The sequence below is a fragment of the Mustela erminea genome, chromosome 15, assembly GCF_009829155.1.
Source record: "Mustela erminea isolate mMusErm1 chromosome 15, mMusErm1.Pri, whole genome shotgun sequence".
Taxonomy (NCBI): Eukaryota; Metazoa; Chordata; class Mammalia; order Carnivora; family Mustelidae; genus Mustela; species Mustela erminea.
In genome coordinates, this window is record NC_045628.1 from 72,278,830 (window position 1) to 72,305,499 (window position 26,670).

The following is a 26,670-nucleotide window of genomic DNA, read 5'->3' on the forward strand; positions in this document are numbered from 1 at the left end:
CAGATTCATGGTATTTATATGAACAATGGAATACTATACAGCAACAAAACTATAGCAGCCACTACTGCTATACACAACAGGATGGATTTACCTCACAATGGAGAATAAATTGGGAATAAATAAATAAATAAATAAAATATAAGTAGTGTTAGATATATATTTATGTCATATATTTATATTATATTTGATAAATATAATAAATATATATTTACCATATATTTACCATAAATAAATTTATAACATGTGATAAATATCGTTATAAATATATTTATAATGATATTTATCATATATAAAGCATATAAATAAATATACATATATTATATACATGAATATGTATATTATATATTAATATATAAATAAATATATAAATGTAAATAAATAAACATAAAATATTAAAAAATAAATAAAAATGGAAGAATGGAAGGGATAATAACAAGAGAGAGACATAGGGGCTTTGGGGGCTGGTAATCTGACCAACTGTCAGTTGGTCAAAAATCTTAACTGTGGTAAGTCAATGAACCATAGCCTTAAAAAGTGTATATTTTTCTGATATATTTTATCTCAACAAAATTTTTTCATTAAAGAAAACAACACAGGAAAGATCCAGAAAATTTTAAATACATGATTAGCATTCATGACCTAAAGAATATGAAATACTGTACTTAGGGGAAGAAAAGTGAGAGACACAGCTAAAGAACATAGCCACAGCCACAGATGAAGGTAATTAACACAGGAACTACGTGTCTTAAATTACAGGGCCCTAGTCAACTAATGGTAAACAGCCACAATTCATCAGAGATCTAATACATACAATTATCTCGACTATTATCCCCATAAACTATTTTCCACAACAAATCTGTTTAAAAGTATTAATAGTATTAAAATAAATTAATATAAGAATGACAGATATGAAACATGTAGTAATACAGATATATACATGTAGTAATACAGATATATACTGCAAGAATTATAACTGTATCTTAGGAGGAGAAACTTTATCTTATACTTCTTTTAATTCTCCAAAGAACTCAGTATAGTGCTAGCACACTATAGACACAAAACTGATAGTTATATATGTGTCTGCACAGGCACATTTATGTGTGTGGGTTTGTGTGAATACACATAAATATGCACACACATATATACAACCCCACGTGACTGTAAGGCGTCAGTTCTCCCACATCCAAACAAGCAATGCCTCAAAGACAAACTGAAGACAGACAAAATCACTATTTCTTTCCTAATGTTTTCTCCCAATCTCTTCTAATTCTCTCCTATATGAAGGGAAATAAACAACTATTGTCATGACAACCATACTTAAACTAGCTTGTCAGTCTTCACGTTTTTTAAAACAGATGTCATTATAAAAGTTAACCTACTGTAAAGATGAAAAAGAACCAAATGATACTTTGTATTTATCAAGAAATGCACTGCAGGTTACATGCCTATGCTCAACTATAGAGATGTTTCAATGTTGTTTTAGTTCTAATGGAGGTAACAGCATGTTAAAAAAAGATAGGAAAACCTAAAAGAAGGCAGATAAATGGAAATGTTATTTCCATTATTTCACTTCTCTCTTTGTTGAATAAAAAATTTTAGAAGATAACACTGTGAAGAACACAAGTCTAAATAATATCAATTACCCGATCATTCATGAGAAGATCTTTCACAATGAAAGTAGCTACCAAGGACTTCAAAGGAGCAGCAAATTGATCAGGTGCAAGGAGAGCAATATGCCCAATAGTAACCAACGGTGTTATGAGATGTTCCAGGTTGCTTGGATCTAGGCTCTTATGCAGAGGCTGGAAATGAGAAAAGGAAAAGAAAAGGAAAACACATTCAAATCTATGAATATGCAAATAAACTATTCATGTACTTCAAGTTCAAATATTTTTAAAAATTACAAAAGTTTCAAGATGTATACATGGTGTAAGTAGTAGCTTAAGCTTACATTTAAACTCCTATAGGTTATTTATGTTTAAAAGGCATCACATTTAAATATTGTCAGTTTTTGCCCAATTCGTATCTTAGCAGTAGATAAAAAAAAAAAAAACTTCAGCATGGAGAATCATGTATATTTTATGACTACATACATGAACATGGGAAACTGCTAAGGCTCACCAATATCCACTTTTGTTCTACTTCCTGGGCAAAAGGACGCCTATACATACACACAGCATCCTCTGCAGCTAGATGAGAATATGTGAATAAGCTCTGGTTAACAGACTGTCAGTACAACAGACTGTCAGTGCGTGCCTGCACTGAGGCAAGTATGAGAAGTGTATCGTCTCTGTATTCTCTCTCTTTACTCACTGGCAGGCTTAATACCAAAGGATCCAGTGGGACTTAAAGAGAAGCCAATTGTCAAAAAAAGTCTATGTGCCTAAACCACTGATTAGAATGCAATCCAAACACCCAAGGGACTTTTTTCAGGAGCCAGAAATAAGCTTTTTTTATACAGAGTCGCATGCATTCTTGTGGATTTTTGTAGCATCAAATATTAAGTACCATAACTAATGCAATTTTTATTTTTCTGATAGAAAACCCTATCATTAATACACATTTTGCCATGACAAAAGAATGAGACTCTTCACATACGCATATAGAATAATATCTAAAATGAAATATTAAATTTTTAAAATAGAGAAGTCAGAAGAGTGACTATAGTATATTATCACTGGCATAAGCATAGAGAAAAGGGGACAAAATGTAAGAGTGTGTGTGTGTGTGTGTGCACGCACACATACATATGTGTATTATATTACTTATATGTGAATAAATACTGTCCAGAAAAGTACATTAGAAACTGGTTAACAGATTACCTCTGGGAATGTGAACTGGGTGGCTAGGGATACAGGGCTAAGGTGGAGGAGAAAACTTACTATTTTACTATTTGGATTTATTTTGTGTGTTTTCATTTGGAAGCAAGTAAATATATTATCAAAAATTTTAGTGACACTTTTAATAGAGTCGATGCTGTCCTCCCATACCAAACACCAAGAATTCTAGGCTTGAAAAACAATACTAAATTGTTCTTCCCTAACATCTTAGGGTAATGTGAGGCTTTATTGAGTCAAAAGCATATTTAAATGAGTTTGCTTCTTGCTATTCTTGATGACTTCCCTCAATATTCCATGGTACACCTAAATGTCAGCTTGTTTAGATTTTGAATAAAAATATGACCATGTAGTTTTTTTCAATAGTGAGTGTGATAATTTTACACAATAAGGTAATAAAGTCATTTCTGGAAAAGCAGTATTAATAGTCAGACCCTGGATTAATAGTAATCTCATGAAGGCCAGACAGATCTATAAAATCTTTTCTCAGAAAGCTAGCAAACCTATATATTATAGCAAAGGGTTACAGATTAGGTTATGGTAAAGATAAAACAAAATATCAGATATGTAATATCAAAATGAAAATAAAAGTACCCTACAAATTCAAGTTACTATCAGCATTATCCTACTCATCACCACTGAAAGGAACTGAAAGAAGATTAATCAAGAAAAACAAAAGCTTTCTAAATCAACATGAATTCATTAAAGTCATTCTGATATATAAAAACAGACCACAAAAAATATCTCCATCCCACAATGCACAAAATTTAAAATAAATTATTTGCTACATACAGCAAGATGATCTATGATAAAGACAACTACTTTTCTTCCTTGTTCAGGTCTTTAGCATAATACATGAAAATATGAAAAAGTTAGCATAAATGTTCTAAAACAGTAGCTTCAGCATAATTTCCAAACTGTTTTCACCTCACTCAAGGCTACTGAACTAAAATTTTAAGTTTGGATTTTATGTAACAATGCTAAATATTTAATAAGAATACTAAAGATAGCTCCAGATTACAAAAGATTAAAAAATGCAATGCTTAAAAAGCATAACAGTAATTTAAAGGGTAGAAAAAATAATATGAAATACATATTTAAATATCATCCATCTGATATAAAATCAGGTCAGTGGTTATGTAAGTATACATTTATTTGTGTTTTATATACCAATTATTTGTCCTATACTATACCAATTAGTACTGACAAAGTTCCACATACTTCAGCAGTATCTTATAAATAGAACTTTAATTTTCAAACCTGTAAACTGACAGAATCATCTTTTAACTTACAGAATCATCTACTATCTACTATCAATACATATGATTTTTATGTAATTAGTTATTACCAAAAAATAGCTTCCTAATCCTAAATGTATGTCAAAAAATATAATTGTTTGATTTCTGTACTTGTTAGTACTAAATGTCTGAATAATCAGATATTGTCATATTTTAACCACTCATCAAAATTGATTATACTGATTCAAATTCTGAAAACATATCATAAAATGATACATCTCCAAATGTGAACATTCTATAAAATCATTAATATGTTTTTTAACCACAAATTATGAAACAATTTTTTTTTCTTTTTACCTCAAATATCTGTGCAAACTGGGTCTCTTTACTAGAAAATATTGCATGGATACAATGAATAGCGTATTTGGCTTGGCGGGGAGGTCCTTTTTTAGATTTGTGATGTAAAACAGGAAGCAAAGCTCTAAAAAAAAATAAAGAAAAACAATGAACCAGAAAAACCAGCAAGACTCCATTAGATACTTTACCATTCATATTTTTTAAAGTAATGTCTTTTAAGAACAAAAACATCTACCTGAACTCATTTTCAACTGTCTCTAATTTTGCTTCGTAAATGGCTACATTAAAAATATCATCCAAATACAAGATTTCCCACACCCCCCCCTTTTTACTTAACAATTCTAAATGGAAACATGCAGGGCAACCCATTTCTTCTTAATGTCAATCCCATTAGCCTTTTTCATTCTCACTGCTATCACTCCAGCTAAGCTGCTGCCACCTTATACTAAGACCACTATAATGGGACCGAAACTGTTTCTCAAGTCTCTTCCTTCTCTGATTCACCTTTCACTTCATACCAGCACAACCTACATAAAGGGAAATCTGATTATAAAACCTATACAAATTAAGTGTTTATTGTGTTATCAGGTGCTATTAAAAGTCCCAAATGCTTGCCTTCATGCTACCAGCATATTAGGGACAAAACAAATTACAATATATAAATTAGCAAAATATGTGTTATGTCAAATTATAGTAACTGCTGTGGAATAAAAAAAAAAAAAGAAAAGAATAAGAGGACAGAACAGGGAGTAGGGACTGGTGTGTATTACAATTTGAAAGAAGGTGATTACAGAAGACCTTTCAGATAAAGTACACTTGAGCAGAGTTCTGAGGGAAGTAAGGAGTAAGTCATGTAACTACCTGGAAGAACATGTAGGTATGGTATCATTATACTACACAAAAACTTAGAATGAATACTGAATACAGCAGGATCTCTTGGCTCAACTATTTATTCAAACATCTTACAGTGTAAGCAACTTCTGAATCCACCTCTTGCCCAATAACCAACCCAGTGTTTCAGTACTGAGAATTCAGTTATATAATTAATTCAATACAGTAAGACAACAGCAGCAAAGTATAATAAAAAGACAAGTGACAAACTAAGGGGAAATTCTGCATTTCGTTTCACAAAGAAAGGGTTAATATCCCTAACATAAATTCTTTCTACAAATACAAAATGACCAGCAATATCAGGGACAAATGGGTTGGTTATAAAAAAATAGAAAGCTCTTCAAAAAGTAGATACGCAAATTACCCTATGATGTGCGAAAAGATGTTTACTTTCACTCATTTACAAAAAAATATATATGAATTGAAACTATACTAAGACTTCTGCTTCACATGATGACAGTTTATCTGAGACGGGACATCCTCTCCTAACTTAAGCAAGCAGGAAACCGACAAATATATGAAAGGTTTTAGACACTGGGCAACAGGTAGCACATGACTATAATCCCTAAAAGATGGGAAACACAAGAGAAGAGCCTAACATCTATTCCCACTTACTGCATGCAAAGCTCCAGACTGCTATGTAAGGCAAAGTAACCCAATTAGAGCCTGGTGGTTGCACAGAGTTGAGAGAGACCGAGATGGGAATTGAGGCAGCTATAATTTCTAGGGCAGAGTTCCACAGAGGAGGGAGCTACAAAGACAGCAAGAGAGCTTGAATTCTGCATATCCACAGAGGGGTGTCCCAAGTCACTGGCTGAATAATGATCAGTGCCATGCATGAGAAAAAAAACTACCTGAGACCAGTAAAAGAACAATGGAAAAAGTAAGCTAAAAAATTCCCTGACACATGCAAGGCTGCTAGTGATTCACGCTTCCACCAGCCACAGTAGAAAGACCTTGTAATACATAACCACGAAAAAAAATTCATCAACAGAAAGAGGCCCAAAAGTGTTACAGGTGACAAAATTAACAAGGACATTAAAACCACCATTATGAATATGCTCCACATGCCCAAGAAGAAAACATGAACATGATGAGAACAGAAATGAAATACATTAAAAAGACCTAAATGGAACTACTAAATATGAAAAATACAAAGCCTGCAATGAAATATATATTAATAGAATCAAAAGTAGATTATATGTTACAGAAGAAAAAATCAGTGAACTTGAATACACAGCAATAGAAACTATGTAAAGTAAAACAAAACAAAACAAGGGGGGGGGATAAGAATCGGGCATCAGTGACCTGAAAGACATTATTAAGTAGTCAAAAGTACATGCAACCAGAGTCCCAGAAAACAAAGAGGTGAGGAAGGGAGAACAGAAAACAAATTTGAAGAAATTATAGCCACAATTTTTCCAAATCTGATGGAAACAGACCCACAGTCCCCAAAATCTCAACAAGCCTCAAGCAGAAGAAAGATAAACCATTCCAAGATACACCATTATCAATTTGGTAAAACAGTGATAAAAAAAAATCTTAAACACTGTCTGAAAAAAAAATACACATTACATACAGAGGAACACTTATCAAAATCTATCCAGTCCAGAAAATAATGGAGTGACATCTTTTAGGTAAGAAATGATAATAACTATCAACCTACCATTCTGAGGAAAAAATGTCTTTCAAGAATGAAGGCAAAAATAAAGATTTTTTTTTTCCAGAAAAAGAAAAACTAAGTTAGGTACTTAAAAGCAGAACTATACAATAAGAAATATTAAAGTTATTCAAGAAGAAAATGATACCAGATGAAAATATGGATATCTAAAAAAACAAAGACTAGGTGCCTCCTTAGCGCAATAGGCAGCACGTCAGTCTCATAAAAAAATGAAGACCAACAGAAATGGTAAATGTATGTATTCAAATAAATCTGAGCATGATATTTTAAAAAGACAATAAGTTATTTGGACACATTTGGAGGATGCTAGTAAACTCACTATTTTGAACACTGTTCTATAACACACAAAAAACAACAGCATTTAATCTGCCTTTCCTAAACAGATGCAACACTGGGGAACCAGAAAATAGACAAAAAGTTCCTCTTTCTAAAAGTATTCGGCTAGTAGTGAAGAATGACAGATTATCACCATTAATTACTAAGTCTCATCAGTTACTAACATCATAAAAAGAGAAGTAAACAGATATCATGTGCCTCCTGACAGAAAAACACATCACCATAAAGTGGTTCTATAACAACAAAAAAGTTGAACTGGAATCCAACCAGGCCTCTGCGCTGAACTATCACTTTAGAGAAAATATAAGGAACCCATTAAAATATGCCAAAGGCATACAATTAGCAAAAACCAGTCTATATGAAACTCTGCAAGAGAAACCCAGTTTCTTTATCGAAAACAAAGAGAAAAAGAGAATTGGAGGGGGAGCCTACAGGAAACAAAGCACTTTAAGAGATTTATCAACAAATAACAATGTGGATCCTGATTTTAAAAAATCTTTAAAAATTACATTTTTGAGAAAATTAGATATTATTAACATTAAACAACTGATGTCAACTATGTGATAAAGGCATTATGCTTTTTTTTTTAAGAGTTCTTATCTTTAGAGATACTTAGATGTTACAGATGAAACGATATATATAGTCTGTCATTTGCTTTCAAACATAAGGAGAAGGGGGAGTACCTAAATTAGAAATTAATCAAAAGCAGCTGTTTACATTATTCATACATAAGCTAGTTATTGGATACATGGGAGTTCATGATAATATTCTAGCTACTTCTATGTTTGAAAATTTCAGTAATAAAATGTATAAGAAGCAGAATCTCACCAAACAAACCTTTTAGTCTATGGTTTGTGGCTCCTTTGTGAAATGAAAAACTATTAACTCCTGGTGACTTCAGTACTAAACTCCCTAGATAAGACGGGTCTTCTCATAGATCAGACTTGCCAATTCAAACATCCATAATCCCTTTTCTCAGTAATCAAGAGAAAATTATAGGTCACACACATGATAAAAAGCAATTTGGGTTGGAATTTTTAAAGACAGAATGAGAAATTTTAAGCTCATCCAATGTTTTGCATACTCATTTAAACAGAAAAACAGAAATAAACCAAAACAATAAACAAAGAAGAAAAAACACTTTCAAGAATTCTAAAGTAGGAGGCAGAGTCTGAGATGTTAGTGAAATGTAAATAAAACAACTATCTTCTGATTGTTTTTCTGCTACTAAGTTGCTATTAAAAGAAATACTTCATTCCCTTGCTAAATGGATTTTCCAATTCAATTTTTTTCCCCTGATTATAATAATCATACACACATGTAGAAAACGCAAACAATACTGAAAAACACGTTTAAAAACTACTGAAGAAAACACTCAAAATTCCACTACCCTAAAATAATTACTGTTAATATTTTAGTGAATATATGTCTAAAATTTCCCTTACATGCATACATATATTAAGTAAATGAGGATACAAAATACAAAGTATTTGGAAACATTTTTTTTCACCAACAATGCTGGAGAGAACCTCCTGTGTCAATTTTAATGGCCATATGGCTCTTTAGTGGATAGCTATACCACAACTACTCTAACCAGTCTAACCTGATGAGCATTTAAATATTTTGGATTTTTTTTTCATCTTAACAAAACCATGAACATCTATGCTAGTTATTTACATACTGTTTCTGAGCTTTAAGGTTTAAGCCTCCCATAATCTGCTCTGAGATCCTAGAGCAGATTACATTTCCTAGACTGAAATTACATTTCCTAGACTCCCTCAAGAGCTGGCTTCATGTTTAGGTTCTTCCAATAAGAGACCCCAGAGCTTCTTCAGGCATTCTGTGCAGTAGTTTCACCACTCCCCCAGCAACAGTTAGGATACTCCTACAGTGTCAGCTAGTTAGGTGATATTGACAGGGCTCTTCCATCCAATGGACAGTTCTTAACACCACTTCTCTCAATTGTTCCTCCAGCCCTAAGGGTGGCTGCGGCTTCCAGCAATTCATAATCTCTGGGTTACCAAACAACCTGTTGCTCTTTCATCCTTCAAACGTCTGTATTAATTAATTTATGTTTAAAATACCTGATATGCGGGGCACCTGGGTGGCTCAGTGGGTTAAAGCCTCTGCTTTCAGCTCAGGTCATGATCCCAGGGTGCTGGGATTGAGCCCCACGTCAGGCTGTCTGCTCAGCAGGTAGCCTGCTTCCCCAGCTTCTCTCTCTGCCTGCCTCTCTGCCTACTACTTGTGATCTCTGTCTGTCAAATAAATAAATAAGAAAAAAATCTTGAAAAAAAAAAATACCTGATATGGTTTCTGTTTCTCTGACTGGGCTCTGACCCACATAATCATTAGGTAGATGATACCTTTTCTAATTATCTCTGGGGTAAGTTCCTGAAAATGAAACTGTAGTGCTGAAGACTGCACGCATTTTAAGTTTGTATGCATTACCACACTACCAACTCAGAAAAGCTGAATCAATTTATAATCCAAGCTTTGTTGGAATGCTAACACTGGTTATAGCACATACATATTTTTATTTGTATTTGCCTCAATTAGTATTAGTAGGCATAAATGTCTTTTCTTGATTGATTTGAGGGGCTGGAAGGATTTCCAGTTTATGAATTTCCTGTTCATTTCCTTTGCTAGTATTCTACTCTGAAACCTGTTATACTTCTGTTAAGAGTCTTTATACATTAAAGAAACCTTTTCAAAGTTATGCATATTGAAAATAGTTTCCCAGCATACCATTTGCATTTCTAACTTATTTCATGATTTTTGCTTTTATCTAAATGGTGTTCTCCCTCACTAAAATATAAGGGCAGAGTTTGTTCATTTCAACAGAACCTTATATACTCCAGTACCTTATATACAGTAGGGCTCTATAAATATATTTTAACAAGTGGATATTTAATTATACAATCCATCAATATTTCATAACTTGGCATTAGCATCCCTTTAATCACAAAAAAAGGAGTTATAGAAATGTGCTGGTTATTATTAATACTTTTATTAATTCATTTTATATATTAAATCTTTGAAAATCTTGGACTCATCTCAAATTTATGAAAAACCAAGATAAGCAGTCTATATTGATTTTTCCTTTCAAAACAGCTTGCCAGTTATTTAGTGGGTAATATAACTTTTCCTAAATAATTCTTTCATTAAATATTATTTTCCTCCACTCACTATTATAAGGTTGCAAGTTTCTTGTATAGTTTACTCCTAGGCTTTCTGGTTTTTACTCCTACAATATTTTCAAAACAGTTGTTAGTGGTATATAAGGAAAGCTCTGGATTTTTACATACTTATTTTGGCTACCATGGTTTTGGTTTTGGTAATTTTTCAGTTGGATTCCCTTGGATTTTCCATGAAATACCATGATAACTTTGCTTTCTCCTTTATAGCAATGTACCTATTAGTTTATTTTATTTAATTACATTAGCTAATGCTTCTAAAACAATGTTAAATCATGGCAGAGACACTGTATTTTCCTCATTTTGTTCCTAATTTTACTGGGAATGCTTTTAGTGTTTACTACAGGACAATGCTTATTGGTTTGAGAAAAATTTATTATGTCACAAAAACACTTAATCTTATTTTATTGGGTTTAATTAAAAATAAGACACATATTTTTATCAAAAGCCCCTTTAGCATCTATCAGAATGGCCTACTATGTGCCCTTTTCCCTTTTACTCAATATTATAATAAATTATAACATGAATATTAGGCTTACTAACACCAAACTTCACATTTGACCATAATATATATTTTTTAAATTTTTTTAAAAAGATTTTATTTATCTGTGAGAGAGATCACTGGTGGGGGTGGGGCAGGGGTGGCAGGGAAGAGAAAGAAACAGACTCCCCGCTGAGCCAGAAGCTAGGAGCCCACAGCCCTACAGGGGCTGGACACGGGGCTCAATCCCAGGACCCTGAGATCATGACTTGAGCCAAAGTGACCAAGGCACCCAGGCACCCCAGCCATAGCTTATCTTTGTTTTACTGTAGTAAACTCTCTTTTTACTAAAAATTTACTTACAATTTTTGCAGCAAAATTAGTAAGATCTGTCTTAAGTTTTCTTTTGAAGGAATATCTGTTATCCAGTTTAAGCCTCCTGCTTGTTATCTTGGCTTTATGAAAGAAGTAATCTGATTTTTTTCCTATGCTTCAAACAATTAAAAAGAATTAGAATGCTTGGTTTCTGGTAGACGTGAAATACTTCCAATAACACACACTTCCACTGGCACTTTTCTCAAATTTTTTTTAAATAATTACAGCCTAATTAGGTTTTCTCCCATTCTTCTTGAGCCAGTTTTATTTATTTACATCATCCTTAGGAGTAAAATCCAAGTTTTCAAATATTTAAACCATAGATATAAACACATCTAAAATTTAAATAGAAAGAAAAGCGATGAGAAAAGACAATCTGATATGCAAACAAAAGGAAAACAAAAGTTGGATTTAGATGTGCAAGTAAAAGTGAATGCAAAGGGGAAGAGTATATACCTTGGTAGACAAGATTCACAATATAAAATGGTTAATTAATTCATTTCCTGAGTTTTTATGTTTTAAAGAATATCCTCCTTTGTCCTTAAGCCCACTTGGCTACTCAGGAAATTCTTCAGTTAATATTATTTTTTTTGTCCCTGTAAACGCTCTAGCGGTTGAATCATTAATTTCAGAAATCTTATGTGGTTGAGAGAAGTGAACATCTTTCTTTTTCCACTGTACATAATATACTTCCTTTCCTTTGCTATTGATGTTTTGTGAAATCACTTCTGTAATCCCTGAAAATTCAGTAAATTCCACCAAGATGTTCCTAGAACATGAGTCCTCTTGATGTCCAGAGTGACATTTTCATTCATTCTAAACAAGTTTATTGTTTTCTGGTTTTTGTTTTTGTTTCTTTTTACTATTCTCCATTTTCCATTATTCTCTTGTTTCCTTCACAGAAACCAATTAGGACTTTTCAGTATCTGCAAATTATTTTCTTTAACTGCCTTCATTTCTATGCCCACTCTTTCCACGTTCTATGTAATTTCCTCATGCTCTATCTCTAGCTTACTAATTACATTTTTGATATTTATTCTGCTCCTTGCTGCTCATAATAAATAATACTTTATAATAGAAGTATGTTCCTGTGATCTTTATCCTTAGTTCTGCTACTCCTTTTATATATATTATTTTTGTTCTCTTATTTTTCCAGATATCCTTTGCTGCTTAACTTTCTTGGCAGTTTAGAATGGTTTAAAATTTTCTTTTTTCTTAGAAAAACTCAGTTCTCCCAAAGAGTTATTATCTGCTTTCTTTGGAATATTAAAATATCTGCTCAGGTTTCATATTTGTTAATTTATGTGTACTCTGTTAACTCATCTTTGAACAAAAGAAATTCTCTGGCTCTGCCATTTAAACACAAAGGCAAATATTATCTCCCTGATAACTCAGCATCGGGTGCCTCTCTTTAAAAATTAACATCTAATAACTGATCTTTGGGTACCACTCTTAAAAAATTAACATCAAAGCTCCCAACTCATTAATCAGTTGGCCAAGTGAGTAGCATGGAGGAAGGGCCTGGAACTAAATGTAGTTAAGTCCTTTATCTCTGTGTAATTTCTGAGTCTACTGAAACCCTGCCAGTGATGAGAACTAACTAGCACATGGACTATGGCTATATCCTATAAGAGGACTCTTAATTTTGGCATATCTGCCTACTCTGGGAGTGAGCCAGACTCAAGAGAGACAGGAGGAGTCAGAACAGAAACCATAGTACATCACCATTTTTGTTTAGTGGGGAAGCACACAATTTTTTCTGTGCCTGTAAAGTTGGTAGTAAGGCATTTGCTTCATAGTTCTACTCTAAGCCTCACCTCTAAGCTTTGCTCCTCCTGCTAAGGAAAACAGGTCAGTCCATAGAAAAATGGTGTGACCATCAAGTCTCTCCTTTAGTTCTAAGACAGCAGAAATGAGACTTTTCTTATTTCTCTCAAAACCTGCCTACACCTCAACCTCCTCCTCTAAATTAGCAAATAACAGAACACTTACTATTCTCTTGATTCTCTGGATTCAGGAATATGTGTATCAACTGTCAATGTTCTCACATTCAATTCACTCTGGATGACTTACTTAGCAAAAATTCTATACAGTTTGTGGTAGCTTCCACTTAAGATACATTTTTCTTTTGGTTCTTCAGAATTATTTTGGTGAATTCAAGGGAAGATAATTTAATAAACACACAACTTTATCATTTTTCTTCAATATCCACTCACTCAAGTTAATCATTTAAAACATAAAATATGCATACATATTTTATCTCCTGAGGACATATACTATGAACTACTTCATCAAGAACAGTGCATGCACACACCGCAGGTATTCAATATCAGTTGATTTTTCTCATAAGAAACATTTGTAATATACTCAGAGTATAAATCAAATAATTGTTAAGTACTTCAGTTTCATATTAAAGCAGTAGATGTTTTAAAATGCCCTTTGCATTTAAATGTCCATCTTTCAATCTTGCTCTTGTAGATCTATAAATATATCAAATGAAGCCTTTTTAAGATATTAAGTATACTAGGAAAGAGTCTAGAATAAGAATAAAATCCTCCCAGTGAATATATCAAACTAAAACTTGCCCAAAACCCTAATTAAGAAAGGAACTATGCCATTATGGATATGGTACCATAGGCATTCAGACAAATAGGCCTAAATTCAAATCTTCATTCTTCTACTTGCTAGCTATATGACCCAAAACCATTTACCTTAAGTGAATATCAGATTTCTCATTTGGAAGATTAGGATAATTTCTACACTTTATTAAACTGTTAATAGGTTTAAATGAGATAGTACAGTAAGTGGGCATTCAGTAACATAGAGTTATGTATTGTTTGTGTGTATCTCCAAACTGATCTCTGATCTGGAGAATCATAGCATCATTCAAAGGAAAATTCATGCTCTGCATTCCCTTAAAAATAAGGAAGTCAGCTTTATTTTTTCTTTGAAAGATTTTATTTATTTATTTGACAGAGAGAGAGAGAGCATGAGCATGGGGGAAGGGCAGAGCAAGAGTGAGAAGCAGGCTCCCTACAGGGAGCTGGACTCAGAAATCGATTCCAGGACTCAGGAATCATGACCAGGGGATCATGACTAGAGCCAAAGGCAGACGCTTATCAACTGAGCCATCAGGGAGCCCCAAGGAGTCCATTCTAAGCAATAAAGTTTCCTACTCTAGTCAAAGAGAATATGATTACAAAATTCTGGTATGTTTCAAAGATCATTTAAATAACGCCTTTGTCCTAGTAACAGTCTCTAAAATTAAGTTCATATGAACAAAAAGGAATAACAAAAAGTATAACTGAGATTTTAAGAGCTACCTTTGTCCAGTCTCCTTCTGAGGTTTTTCATCCACATAAAGAAGCATACTACCCCAACCACAACTAACTGGACTAGTGGCTAAGCCAGAAGAATGAGGTACATGTAAAACTAACCACCTAGAACTATGGCAAGACCAGAACCAACTATCAGATATACCCTCCAGGAACAGGGTGGAGAGATGCATATAAAGAAGTAAGCAGGAATCCATAGAAAATGAAGACTTATTGTTTTGAGGTATCACAGAATCTTGAATAAATGAACCAGCATTAGAAATCCCAAGGATAACAGCACAATTTCCAATTTTTGGAAATACTAAAACACATAGAAAAATACACTGCTGTTTTGATGTTTATTCCATGCTTCCCTGAGTCAAATTAAGCACTGCTTCTCAAAATGTTCAATTCAATACCTTTAATCATGGAGTATAGTGAAGAGACCTGCTGAAACTCCCTTGAAATTTACCATTAGACCTTAAATTCACATTAATTACTGATTCTATGCCACACTATATGAAGAGAATGTTTTACTATAAAATTGTTTTCATTAAAATATTTAAACAAAATCAATGCTTCAGAAAGAAATGCCATGTTTGCTCCACACTTTCATGAATACCTCTAAAATACCAATCAGTGCTATTCCCCCAGAAAATGAGAATCTAAACTGAATGGTATAAACTTAAGATAACTGAGACACAATTTCCTCAAAACTTAAAAGATTCCAACTATTACATGAATCAAGAAACAGTAAATTATTTGTTCGTTTTCTAAATTATTTATCAGAATAAACTTACGATCTGATATGTGGGAAATCTTCTTCAATTTTGCTTCCTGTGTTTTTAAAAATTTGGAGTGCAGCTTCTGCTACTTTTTCATCATCCATTTTCAGACAAGCCAGGAGAGATTCAAATGTTTCAGCAGAATGAAATGAGATGGGATGTGTAAATGAAAGTACCTTAAAAAATGAGTCACAAAAATGATCTGTAAGCCTTTTCCATTTTTACAATATAAATCCAAAATATTACGTACTGGAAATACTCAAATCAAAGTAAATATAAAAAGAATTACGCTAATAAGTACATGAAAGCACTACAAATAAAGTTTAAAACTTAAACATGTACCAGATATGTTCCAGTGTAGGAAGACTGCATGATCTAACAAAGTCCTTTCTTTGAAAATTAAATTACTCAATATAATTCTACTCAAAATAATTTAGATTTTGGTTAATGTTTGGGTTTTTTGGAGGATGAGAATAGAATTTAACAAAGGAGGAGAAAGAATTTAACAAAATAGCCCTAGTCTTCTAAATAAAGGTCATTAGAAGAGACTAATAACATTTTTGGAAAAAAAAGTTATTTAGAAAAGAGGGTAAAACAATAGATCATAAAAGATATCGTAACATTTACACCTGTTACCATTATCAAATCAACATGGTACTAACATCAGAAGAAACAAAACAGAAAAAGTGGAACTTTTTAGTCCAAGCATATATAAGAACTTGGATTATATAGAGTAATATACATTATAAAGAAGGAACAGAAAATGAAAATGGATGGGATTTTTAACAAATAGTCTCTGATAAAAATACACAGCTATTTGGAGACAATCCAATTAGATCCTCCCCCACAATACATACTTTCAAAATAAATTTCAGATGAGTTGTATTTTAGATTGAAAAACAAAAACAATAAAAATCTTCTGAACAAGACAGCATTTCTTTTCTTTTTTTTTAAGACAGCATTTCTAAGCTTAAAATAAACAAGTGGGATCAAAATATGGAATATAAAAACAAGCAAGCAGGAGAAAAATACATGAAGTATAATACTGTATTTACAAGAAAAATAAGTGATGTTACTTAGAGATACACAGATATTCACAGATGATAAAACTAAATGGACAATAAGAAAATGAATAATAAATCCCAAACAACAGAACAATTCAGAACAACTATACCTGGGAGAAGTGAATCACGTTAAAAAACTACTCAGGGAACTTCAACAGTATCATTAGTACTCTATTCGAGTCAGTATCTTATTTACTTTTCACTGTATTCACCTTATTACTGTACCTTATAAGTTACATAAAAACCAAAATGTATTCTACAATATATATCAAATATGTCCCATAAAAAAGGAGAATAAAAAATTCAAATCAGTTAAAAAACAAAAAGCTGAGATGTCAGTTGAAAATGAACACAAGATTAAAAAAGAGAGAGAAAACACACAAGGGATAAAAATAATGAAATCACCATAGGAAAAACACTAATGACTATACCTCACTGCAATAACTACACAAATAAAAACATTTTTATTTATCAGATTAGAAAATCTCTTTAAGATTTACAATATTCTATGCTTGTGAAGATAGGATAGGCACCTTCATTCACTGCTAACTGAATTATATATGGGTATAATTTTTCTGTAAAGGAATTTTATTAAGTATATACATCTAAACTTTTTGAAAATTATTCTCTTTATGTTCCAGTATTTAAAAAAAGAAGACATCAGCAAGGGATCTTTGATATATTTATCTTTGTATCATTATAAGAAGAATAAAATTAGAAAAATCTAAATATCAAGGGATAGTTGGGACTCTATGGCACTGCAAAAGTGGACTAATCACCATTTCAAAAAATAATGTTTTTTATATTTTTACTATTAGCCAGATACTGTGCTCGGAAACATATGTGCATGACTTAATTAAGTCCTCCCTCTGTGAGATAAGGGCTATTATTATCTCCAATACAGATGAGGAAGTAGAGGCAATGAACTTGCCCAAAAGCATCCATCTAATAAATGACAGTCATAAATCAGATCTGTTTTTTGACACTCTTAAAAACACTTCCTTAAAAAACACTGGTAAAAGTGTTTATAATTTAATAAGGGAAAATAGTCAGGATACAAAATTGTATATATTCGGTCTGATCTCAACTATGTAAGTGTGCGTTTTCTTCTAGATTAAAAGGAAAATAAAAGGAATGTTTATATGTGATAGGCTTATGAATGTTATCTTCGTTATAATTTTATATTTTCTAAGTTGTCAATAATTAGCTGATATTTTTATAATAAGTTAAAGGCAGAAGTATATTTTAGCTAACAAAACATAGAATGAAGTTTTACTAAGAATTTGGCTCCATGTTTGGTAGGGCTAGCACTTTCTTTGCTCACTAATGAAAACGTCAAATTATAGTCCACTAATTTATTTTTTATTTTTTTATTGTTTGGTAAAGATTTTATTTATTTATTTGACAGAGAGAGACACAGCAAGAGAGGGAAAACAAGCAGGGGAGCAGCAGAGGGAGAGAGAGAAGGCTTCCTGCTGAGCAGGGAGCCCAATGTGAGGCTCAATTCCAGGACGCTGGGATCATGACCTGAGCCAAAGGCAGACACTTAACGACTGAACCACCCAGGCACCCCAATGGTCCACTATTTGTAATATATATGTAATACTAATGTAATACTACTAGTAATGTAATACATTACTAATGTAATGTAATACTAATATAGGTAGGCTACAGTATACAGTTTAAACCTGAAAATATTTAGCTTACATGTTAGAGAAAATGTGCAATTTCTAAATTACCTAAAATGATTGAGAAAATTTTACTTGTTTCTATAAAAACTTAAGTAGCAAATCTCAAGAATAAAAAATATATACTGCATGTATGTTAAACAGTTATCTAATTGGCAATTAATTTCACCATAGTATATTTACCTTAAGCAGTTCAAGACCTGCCCTGATGGCTTGATCAGTTGGAACACCCTCATCTTCATCATCTGCTGTTCCATCTATTGATTTATTCACTTGCTTAATAAGAGCACTGAAGTATGACAAAAAAAAATTGTCATATTTTCAACTGTTCTTTATTACTGATGTCTAAGAAAAATAATCATGAATATTTTCTATATATACCACATCCAAACACATAAAAATTTGACAAAGCTGTTTCCCAAACATCACGGCAAAACAAAAAATTATAATAGGTATTTTAAGATACTTCTTTTCAAAAATAGCATTTTTCCCGTCCATTCAAATGAAGTCCACATATTATGTGATTTGTTATTTTTTTTAAAGATTTTATTCATTTATTTGACAGAGAGAGACCCAGCAAGAGAGGAAATGTAAGCAGGGGGACTGGGAGAGGGCTCCCCATGCAGGGAGCCCAATGCAGGGCTTGATCCCAGGACCCTGGGATCATGACCTGAGCCGAATGCTTAACAACTGAGTCACGCCTGTATATTAATGCTACCTATATTTTTATTCTTGTATTTTCTATGGAAGAATTATGCCCAAACACATGATTAGATGTTTTCTAATTATCTGAAATTCATTACTGCTTGAGTAAATAGAACAAGCATACTGAAACAAGGAATAAATGGCAACATTAAGCAGTTTCAAAATATTTATCAATAATATTTATCAAATAATACTATGTGTCAGGCACTGTTGTGAAAGCCAAAAACACACAGGTCTGTTCCCGAAAAGTCTCAAAATACCTAGATAACAGATATATAATAGAACTTCACTAGAAATTAGAATAGATAAAAAGGAAACAATATGCTTTGAAATTTTCTTCTAAAAACATACCTAGCTTCTTTTAAAATAAACACTTATAATTTAATACCAATTATCTAAAACAGTCATTTACACTTTTAAGTATTTGTTCTTTTTATAAAAAATAAATAACATACACCATCGTTAGAGACATAGTATATGTATTAAATGCAGGAAAATTCAACTATTCAATGTTCTTCAAAATGTTTAGTTGTTCTATGTTTCTACAAAAATATCATGAACTCAAACTGAAGATCAAGCTAGGAGTCAAACATATCTGTCTCTCTTGCAGGGTCCTCTTAAATTTATCAGACACCTTAGAAGCAGATATCTTTGAGAATATTTTCTTCTTTTCTGCCCATTTTTCTTGATTAATCAACTGTCATAGCTCCAACTATCCCAAATAATATTTAAATATTTAGAAAATATTTTCATCCATGACAAAAAGCATGAATGAAGCTCTCAAATCTGGTGAGGGAAGGCCAAAAATTAGTAAGCAAATACATAGAAAATATAATCAGGGAACAATAATGACCACCGAGTAGGCAAAAACAAGAATTGAAATTCTTTAGCCAGAAAAGGTAAGTCTGAAGAGATACAACTGAGCTAATGACCAAAGAACAGGAGCCAGTCATATAAAAATCTGTGAGAAAAAGCATTAACCTGTAAAACCAAAATTAATCAACTGAAAAACTATTAAAAAAACACTAGTTCAGTGAAATGATACCAACAAAACACAAAAAAATCAATAATGCTTTTCTATATCAGCCAAAACCACCCAAAGAATACAGAGAGGGGAAAAATCTATTCACAATGACAAATTAAAATTATAAAATAAGTTTTACATGCACAGAATCTATGTGTAAACTCTACAATTACACGAAGGGGAACACAAGATTTGAATAAGTCCAGACAAGTCACGACATTTTTTCACTCAATCTCCAAATGTTATTAGGGGAACACAACTTGGTATGGGACAAGATTCAACAGATGCATTCTATGGCTCAACTGGAAAAATAAATTAACGTTTGGGAACAGCCAATTAATTTTAGTGGGAGGGAAAAGGATGAAATTAACCAAAAATTAACCAAAGAACTTTATCAAAAAAATAAAAATGTTTAACACCTCAAAAGAAAAATGAACCAAAGCAAAAATTCAGTAAGCATCCAAACCACACAAGAATTTATATTATAGTAAGGAAATAATTACAAATTAATTGGGAAGAATTTTTCAGTAAATGGAGTTGCTATAACTAGCTTCGTATGCTTTTTTAAAAACGAATGGATATCTACTTCCGTCTTACCCTAAAATGAATTCCAAACTAATTAAAGATTTAAGTGGAAAAATAAATAACCACCTAGTATGAAAGGAAAGGCAGAAAAATCATAAAGGAAATAACTGATAGATTTAATAGTATTTATTATATATTTATACAAATTTAAAAGGCAACTGAACTAGATTAATAGCCTTATTTAATAAAGGATGTTTTTTAAGATGTACTAATTTATTTATTTGTCAGAGACAGAGAGAGAGAAAGAGAGATAGAGCAAGCACACACAAGCAGGGAGAGTCACAGGAAGAGGGAGAATCTGGTTCCCCACTAAGAAAGGAGCATGATGTGGGACTCAATCCAAGGACCCTGGGATCATGATCTGAGCTGAAGGCAGATGCTTAACACTGACTGAGACACCGCGGCATTCCTTTATTTTATAAAGCATTCTTACATTCAATAAGAAAAAGACAAGTCCTCCAAGCCCTCATAGGAAAAATTTTTTAAAAATAATTAACCAAGAAATATATGGGGGAAAAAAATGTTCAACTTTATTAGTGACACACTGTAATTTTTTTAAAAAGAGTATCACCATTTACCTGTGAAATGGCAAGGACTGAAAAGGTTAATAACCACTATCAGGGAGAGTTAGGTGACCTGAACACTGACTACTGGTACAAGGGACTAAGAGTAGAATCTTTCTGGAGACCTAGTTTAATACTGTGGTAGTTAAACAAGAGGGCTCTGGAGCCAGACTTCCTGGGTTTCAATGCCATTCACCACTTCTTAGCAGTGGAAAAATTATTCAACATTTGTGTAATTCACTGCTCTTTATCTGTAAATTGGGAATAATAACATTTCTTGTCTCACACAGTTAAGAGGTAAATGAGCAAACATGTAAAACATTTGGAATAATTCCAAGTACTTTACAAGGACTAATTGCTACTACCTGTTACTATTATTTATGTTTTGACATACTTTCGACATCACTACAAACTACTAATGATAAAGCCAAAGATTTCAGTCTGTTCATAGTACACATTACTTGTTAAAACTTCCTCCATCTTAAACTTTCAAAACACTACAATAACCTGGTGTTCTTATACTCCTATGATTTTTCAATTGCTGAAAAACAAAATTCCAAAGTTCTGTCCATGATCTTGTAATCTTTTTACTACTTTCTACACCATCTCATGCCCAGGGAATAAATCCATTCTCACAGTTTCACATTAAGCTCAATTTGCCTTGATTTTTTAATTGTTTGTCAAGTCCAAATAAGAAGCACATCAGTTCCCTTAATTTTTTTCCAAGTATTACTATGTGCTTCATCATTTGGACTTCAGCTCTTATACTTCTGATTCCTCATCAACTTTATTCCCCATTTCCAGTAAGATAACCCATCTACTAAAACATTCCTCAAATATAATCTTCCCTTTCCATCCCACTACCAGCATCCAGAGACAATTTGTAACACCTTACAGTCTATCCATTCTACTTCCCTCCTCCTATCCATCATTAAGCATCCAGGGTTCTCAGCAGACTGAAGAATACAGTAAAAGCCCTAACGTTAGACCTTAAAAGCTTTCCACAATCTCACCTCAACTACTTTTTTCGCTTTATCTCATAACACTTTTATATCTTCCCATGGTCACCATTTTCTAAATATCCTTGTCTTTTCCAGTCCAGTTAGCCTGGTTTACATTAATCTCAGTACCTGGGATATTCGTTCTCCCAACTCTGTAAAAACAAAATCTTATCCATCCTTCCTCTTAAGTCGGATACTATTCCTTTAGAGAAAGCGTCTTTCAGTCCTCTGAACACATTTGCATTAATTTTATGAAACTATAAAATAAACTCCTGATTAAAACTCTTTATTCTATTGCCAGACCATGGGTTAAAGAAAAGTAAAAAAATGTGCTTTGCCAATACCAACTAGCATTGCCCTGAATAGAGAAAGCATGGGATTTTTTATTGAATGAGCTTCAGTCTGATTCAGTGTCTTCCTTATACTAATATGGGGGTTCTGATTTTTTGTTTTATATTGTTTTTCAATCCATAGAGCCCCTTCTTCAAATGAAAACTGAATGCAACAGGAGTCCAAAGTGACTACGGTATCCAAAGCAGGGTCTCCCTACTCTGCAGGGGAACACAGCCCAAAAGCTATACCCTCTACCCTCCTAAACAAAACAAATCCCGAAAAAGGGTTTATTGGGTACAGGACATTATTATTTAGATTCTAATATATCTCTAAAAAATACTACTGATGACCAGCAAACAAGGATGTTATATATATATATATATATATATATATATATACACGCATTATGTAAGCACTTTTTCAACTACTCAAAACATTTTAGGAAAATGTTTAAAAAAAAAAAATTTAAAAAAAAAAGAACATTTTACATAGGGGAAAACAGCCATAAAAAGAAAGCATTTTCCAAGATGTCAAAGTCATCTATATCAAAGCTGAAATGAGGGTTGTTTTAAAAATAACACTTTCAGGTCTCAAATACCTGTGAAAATGCATCATATGCTGCTTTACAACATATTCACCTATTTCCTTTTCCTGAGGGTATAAGTATAAATTGTATTACCTATACTACGCAAGCTAACTAAAAAGAGGAATTCCTGAATATACTTGGTTAACAGATAGAAACCAGGCTTAAACTAGTATTTTCTCATCCAAATGAAGTAATACTTAATAGAAGAAAAATTAAATATACACAGATATATGCAAACAAGTGTGTACATATACATACACATACGTATGTATGAACAGATATACATACAGATATATAAGTGAGTATATAGCCATTTCACATATACAAAAATCTGTACAGGTAACTGCCTGTGTATAGCAGGTACTCAAAAGCAACTGACTAAAGCATGAATAAAGCGATGAAAATTTAGTATTTTTAGATAAAAATACCTGATAGATTCAGTATCTATGTGTACAGGTGCTATCCTCTCCAAGAGAAACTTGATCATCTCCAGGAAAGGATTTGTAGGCTGTTTGGGGTTGCCCAACTTCTTAGTTATTTCACGCTGTAAAGCAGATTTTTTAAAATATTACAAAAATATGTTTAGAAAATTACATCACATTAAAATACCAAGACTCTAAAGTAATTAAAACAATGTAATACTGGTGTTGGAATAAATAAATCAATAGGAATTGAAGAAGTCCAGAAAACCAAACTAACATTTTGCATATGAGAAAGACAACATTTCAACTAACAGGAAAAAAGATGGATTATTCAATATATTGTGTTGAAATAACTGAACAGATAGTTTGAATAAAAACAGATCCCTATCTAATACCTTATGCCACAAACATTCCAAAATGATAAAAACAAATACAAAAGAATAAAACCAGGTTCAGTGAAGACACAAACTTCAGAGAGTAGAATTATCAGGAAAGCTTGCTAAAAACAACAGATTCCAGGACCTCAGTGTGAAGATTAGTCAATCTGGGGTGGAGCCAAGAATCATGTTTTTTCTTTTTTTTCTTTTTTGAAAGCCTCTTGGAAGATGCATGGGCAACAGATTGAGAAATACTGGTATTAGTAAATATTTTCATTGACTTGCAATAGAATGGAATTTTGTAAGCAGGACATAAAATGCAAAAGCCTTGAAGAGTCTGCTGATAGACTCAGCTACATACAAATAAATATGGTATGTAAAGGACATCATTAATAAAATGAAAGGGCAAACTACAAATGAAAGAAAATTATTTGCAGTTTAATTAACATACATGATTAACTAATCAACAGATAAAGACAAATGTCATTTCAGAAAAATAGGCAAAGATTAAAAACACACAATTTACAAAAATATATATATAAATGGCTAATATGCCCAAGAAGAAAAAAAATGGTCAGGTGACTAGCAACCAAGAATACAAATCCTACCAAAATAATTATGTTTTCCTTGGAGTTCTGCTTCTTTCCAATAATGACAGAAGCCAATATTGACTCTATCCTAAAGAAATCATCAAGAATGCAAAAAATTATCTGGCTATAAAGATACTAAAATGGTCTTTAAATAAAAACAGAGGAAAAAATCTAAATGTGTAACTCAAGTGACTGTTCAATAATTATGATACTTAGAATCAGTGGTACGTTCCACTGCTAGTAATATGGTAAAAGACTAATAAAAAGAAGTAAAATGTACAATGCTGTATGCATATGATCTTACTTTGAAAGATATATATACCATAATATTAAACAGTAATTTTCTCTATAAAGGGGTTATGGTTTATTGCCATTTTTGTGGTATTTTATATAATGAATATAAATTTCACATAATGAATACAAAATCCACATAAATGAATAGAAGTTATTTTGTTTTGAAAGGGGGTCAAAATTTTACATAATGAATATTACGTAAAATAATGCATATTTTACATAATGAAAATTATTTCCTAAAAGGAGTCAAAAAAGGTTTGGGGGCTCTTCAAACATTAGTTTTTTGTGTTTTGGGCTTTTTTTTTTGTTTGGTGTGAGAGAGAGAGAGAGAGCAGAACACACACAAGTGAGGGGGAGGGACAGAAGGAAACAGGGAAAGAGAATCTTAAGCAGGCTCCACACCCAGCATGGAGTCCAACAGAGAGCTAGATCTCACAACCCTGAGGTCATGCATGACCTGAGCCAAAATCAAGAGTCTGACACTTAACCAACTGAGCCACCCAGGCGCCCCAAACATCAGCTCTTCTTAATGTCTCTCCTTACCACACAGCCTTCAGCCTGCTTGCAGGAGCATGTTGGACTAACGAGTACTTCTAACTGTTTTCTTATTTTCTCATCATCTTCCAACACTTGTGTGAACTTCTTCATGAAATCCTGAGCCTTACCAGGATCTGGCAAATTTCCTTAAATAAATTAAAATTCAGTAAAAATACCATTTTAGAAATTTCTCAAAATAATAAAGGATCTACATTTTTCATTCTTTTATTACTTCGATTAATAATCCTAATTTACAAATTCAGTTTAGTTTAATTAGAAGTTGTGGAACAACTTCAATAGTTAATTTTCACAAAATTCTGCTTTCTAGAAATATGAAACAAGAATACTGTGAAGGAACACCTTTGTAGAGACAGACTGAACTATTTCTAAATAACCCCTTGTAATATGTAAGGGGACTAAATATCAACCTGATAATACCAATTTATTATTGTCTCCTTAAGTTTGTTGTGTACATTGTTCTCTTGTAACTCACAAGAACAGATCAGTAAGATTTACCTTTAAGAAACTATCTGTTAACCCATCCAGAGATAATTCACATACACATGCTGTCAGTCAATAACACATGCTGAGCAAAATGTTTCGGGTGTTACTACTGGACATGTCATCAATGCATGAGAGAGGATAAACCCCTGTGGAATCAAAGATGATTTTTATACCACCCTCCTAATAAATGATGCATCAAAACATGAAAGCTAGTAAAATGTTGATCCTAGTGTCTTTTGGGGGAGGGAGTGGGGGGAGGGGGGCTACTCACAACTGTTACAGAGGACCAGACTAGGCTACTTCTAATAACAGAAATTATAGTATAGAACTATGGACTACAATAAAAATTGTAGAAATTCAACCAAATCTTAAAATACAAATGCAGTAAGTGCAGTCTTCAAGTTCACATATAACTTTGAAATTACATTTTAAAAGTCTTATCTAGATCACTGAGGATAATAAGAACAAAGTGTCCTTATTATAAATACTTGACTGTATGATCTTTTCATAGTTCTATAATACAAAAAATCTACTGTACTGTCTTCAAATAATTTTGGAAGATGTCACTTTACAGCCCCTCCATAATGTATGGGCATCATACTAAAGGCTACAATAAGGTCTACCATTCAAGAAACAAACAGAATTGGGAGTGGGGGGAGTGGGAGGAAGACAGAAAGAGGGAGAAGGGAGGGAAGAAGCAAAAAAAAAAAAAACCTTTAATTCAGCATTCTAAAAATACTTGACCATGAAACACTTTTTTCTAACAATACTATTAACACCTATAGGATACCAGGATTCCTCAGAACAGAATTTGGGAAAACAGACAGGTTTAAAAAATAGAAAAAATACAGATGATCGCCTTTACAAGACAGTATCCAGAGCCAAACAACAAGGAAATAGGAATT

General features: G+C 32.5%; 1 protein-coding gene across 5 annotated transcripts in view; it reads right to left on the minus strand.

The window, feature by feature from the left end:
* Positions 1 to 26,670, minus strand: part of PDS5B (PDS5 cohesin associated factor B) — a 201,723-nt gene that overhangs the window by 49,634 nt on the left and 125,419 nt on the right. For all 5 annotated transcript variants that reach the window (XM_032315415.1, XM_032315412.1, XM_032315416.1 and 2 more), the window contains exons 16-21: positions 25,268 to 25,407; positions 23,470 to 23,585; positions 18,428 to 18,533; positions 15,508 to 15,668; positions 4,433 to 4,556; positions 1,644 to 1,802 (exon numbers count right to left, since the gene is read on the minus strand). In XM_032315415.1, coding sequence (XP_032171306.1) covers positions 1,644 to 1,802; positions 4,433 to 4,556; positions 15,508 to 15,668; positions 18,428 to 18,533; positions 23,470 to 23,585; positions 25,268 to 25,407 — 806 coding nt within the window. The remainder of the gene's footprint in view (positions 1 to 1,643; positions 1,803 to 4,432; positions 4,557 to 15,507; positions 15,669 to 18,427; positions 18,534 to 23,469; positions 23,586 to 25,267; positions 25,408 to 26,670) is intronic.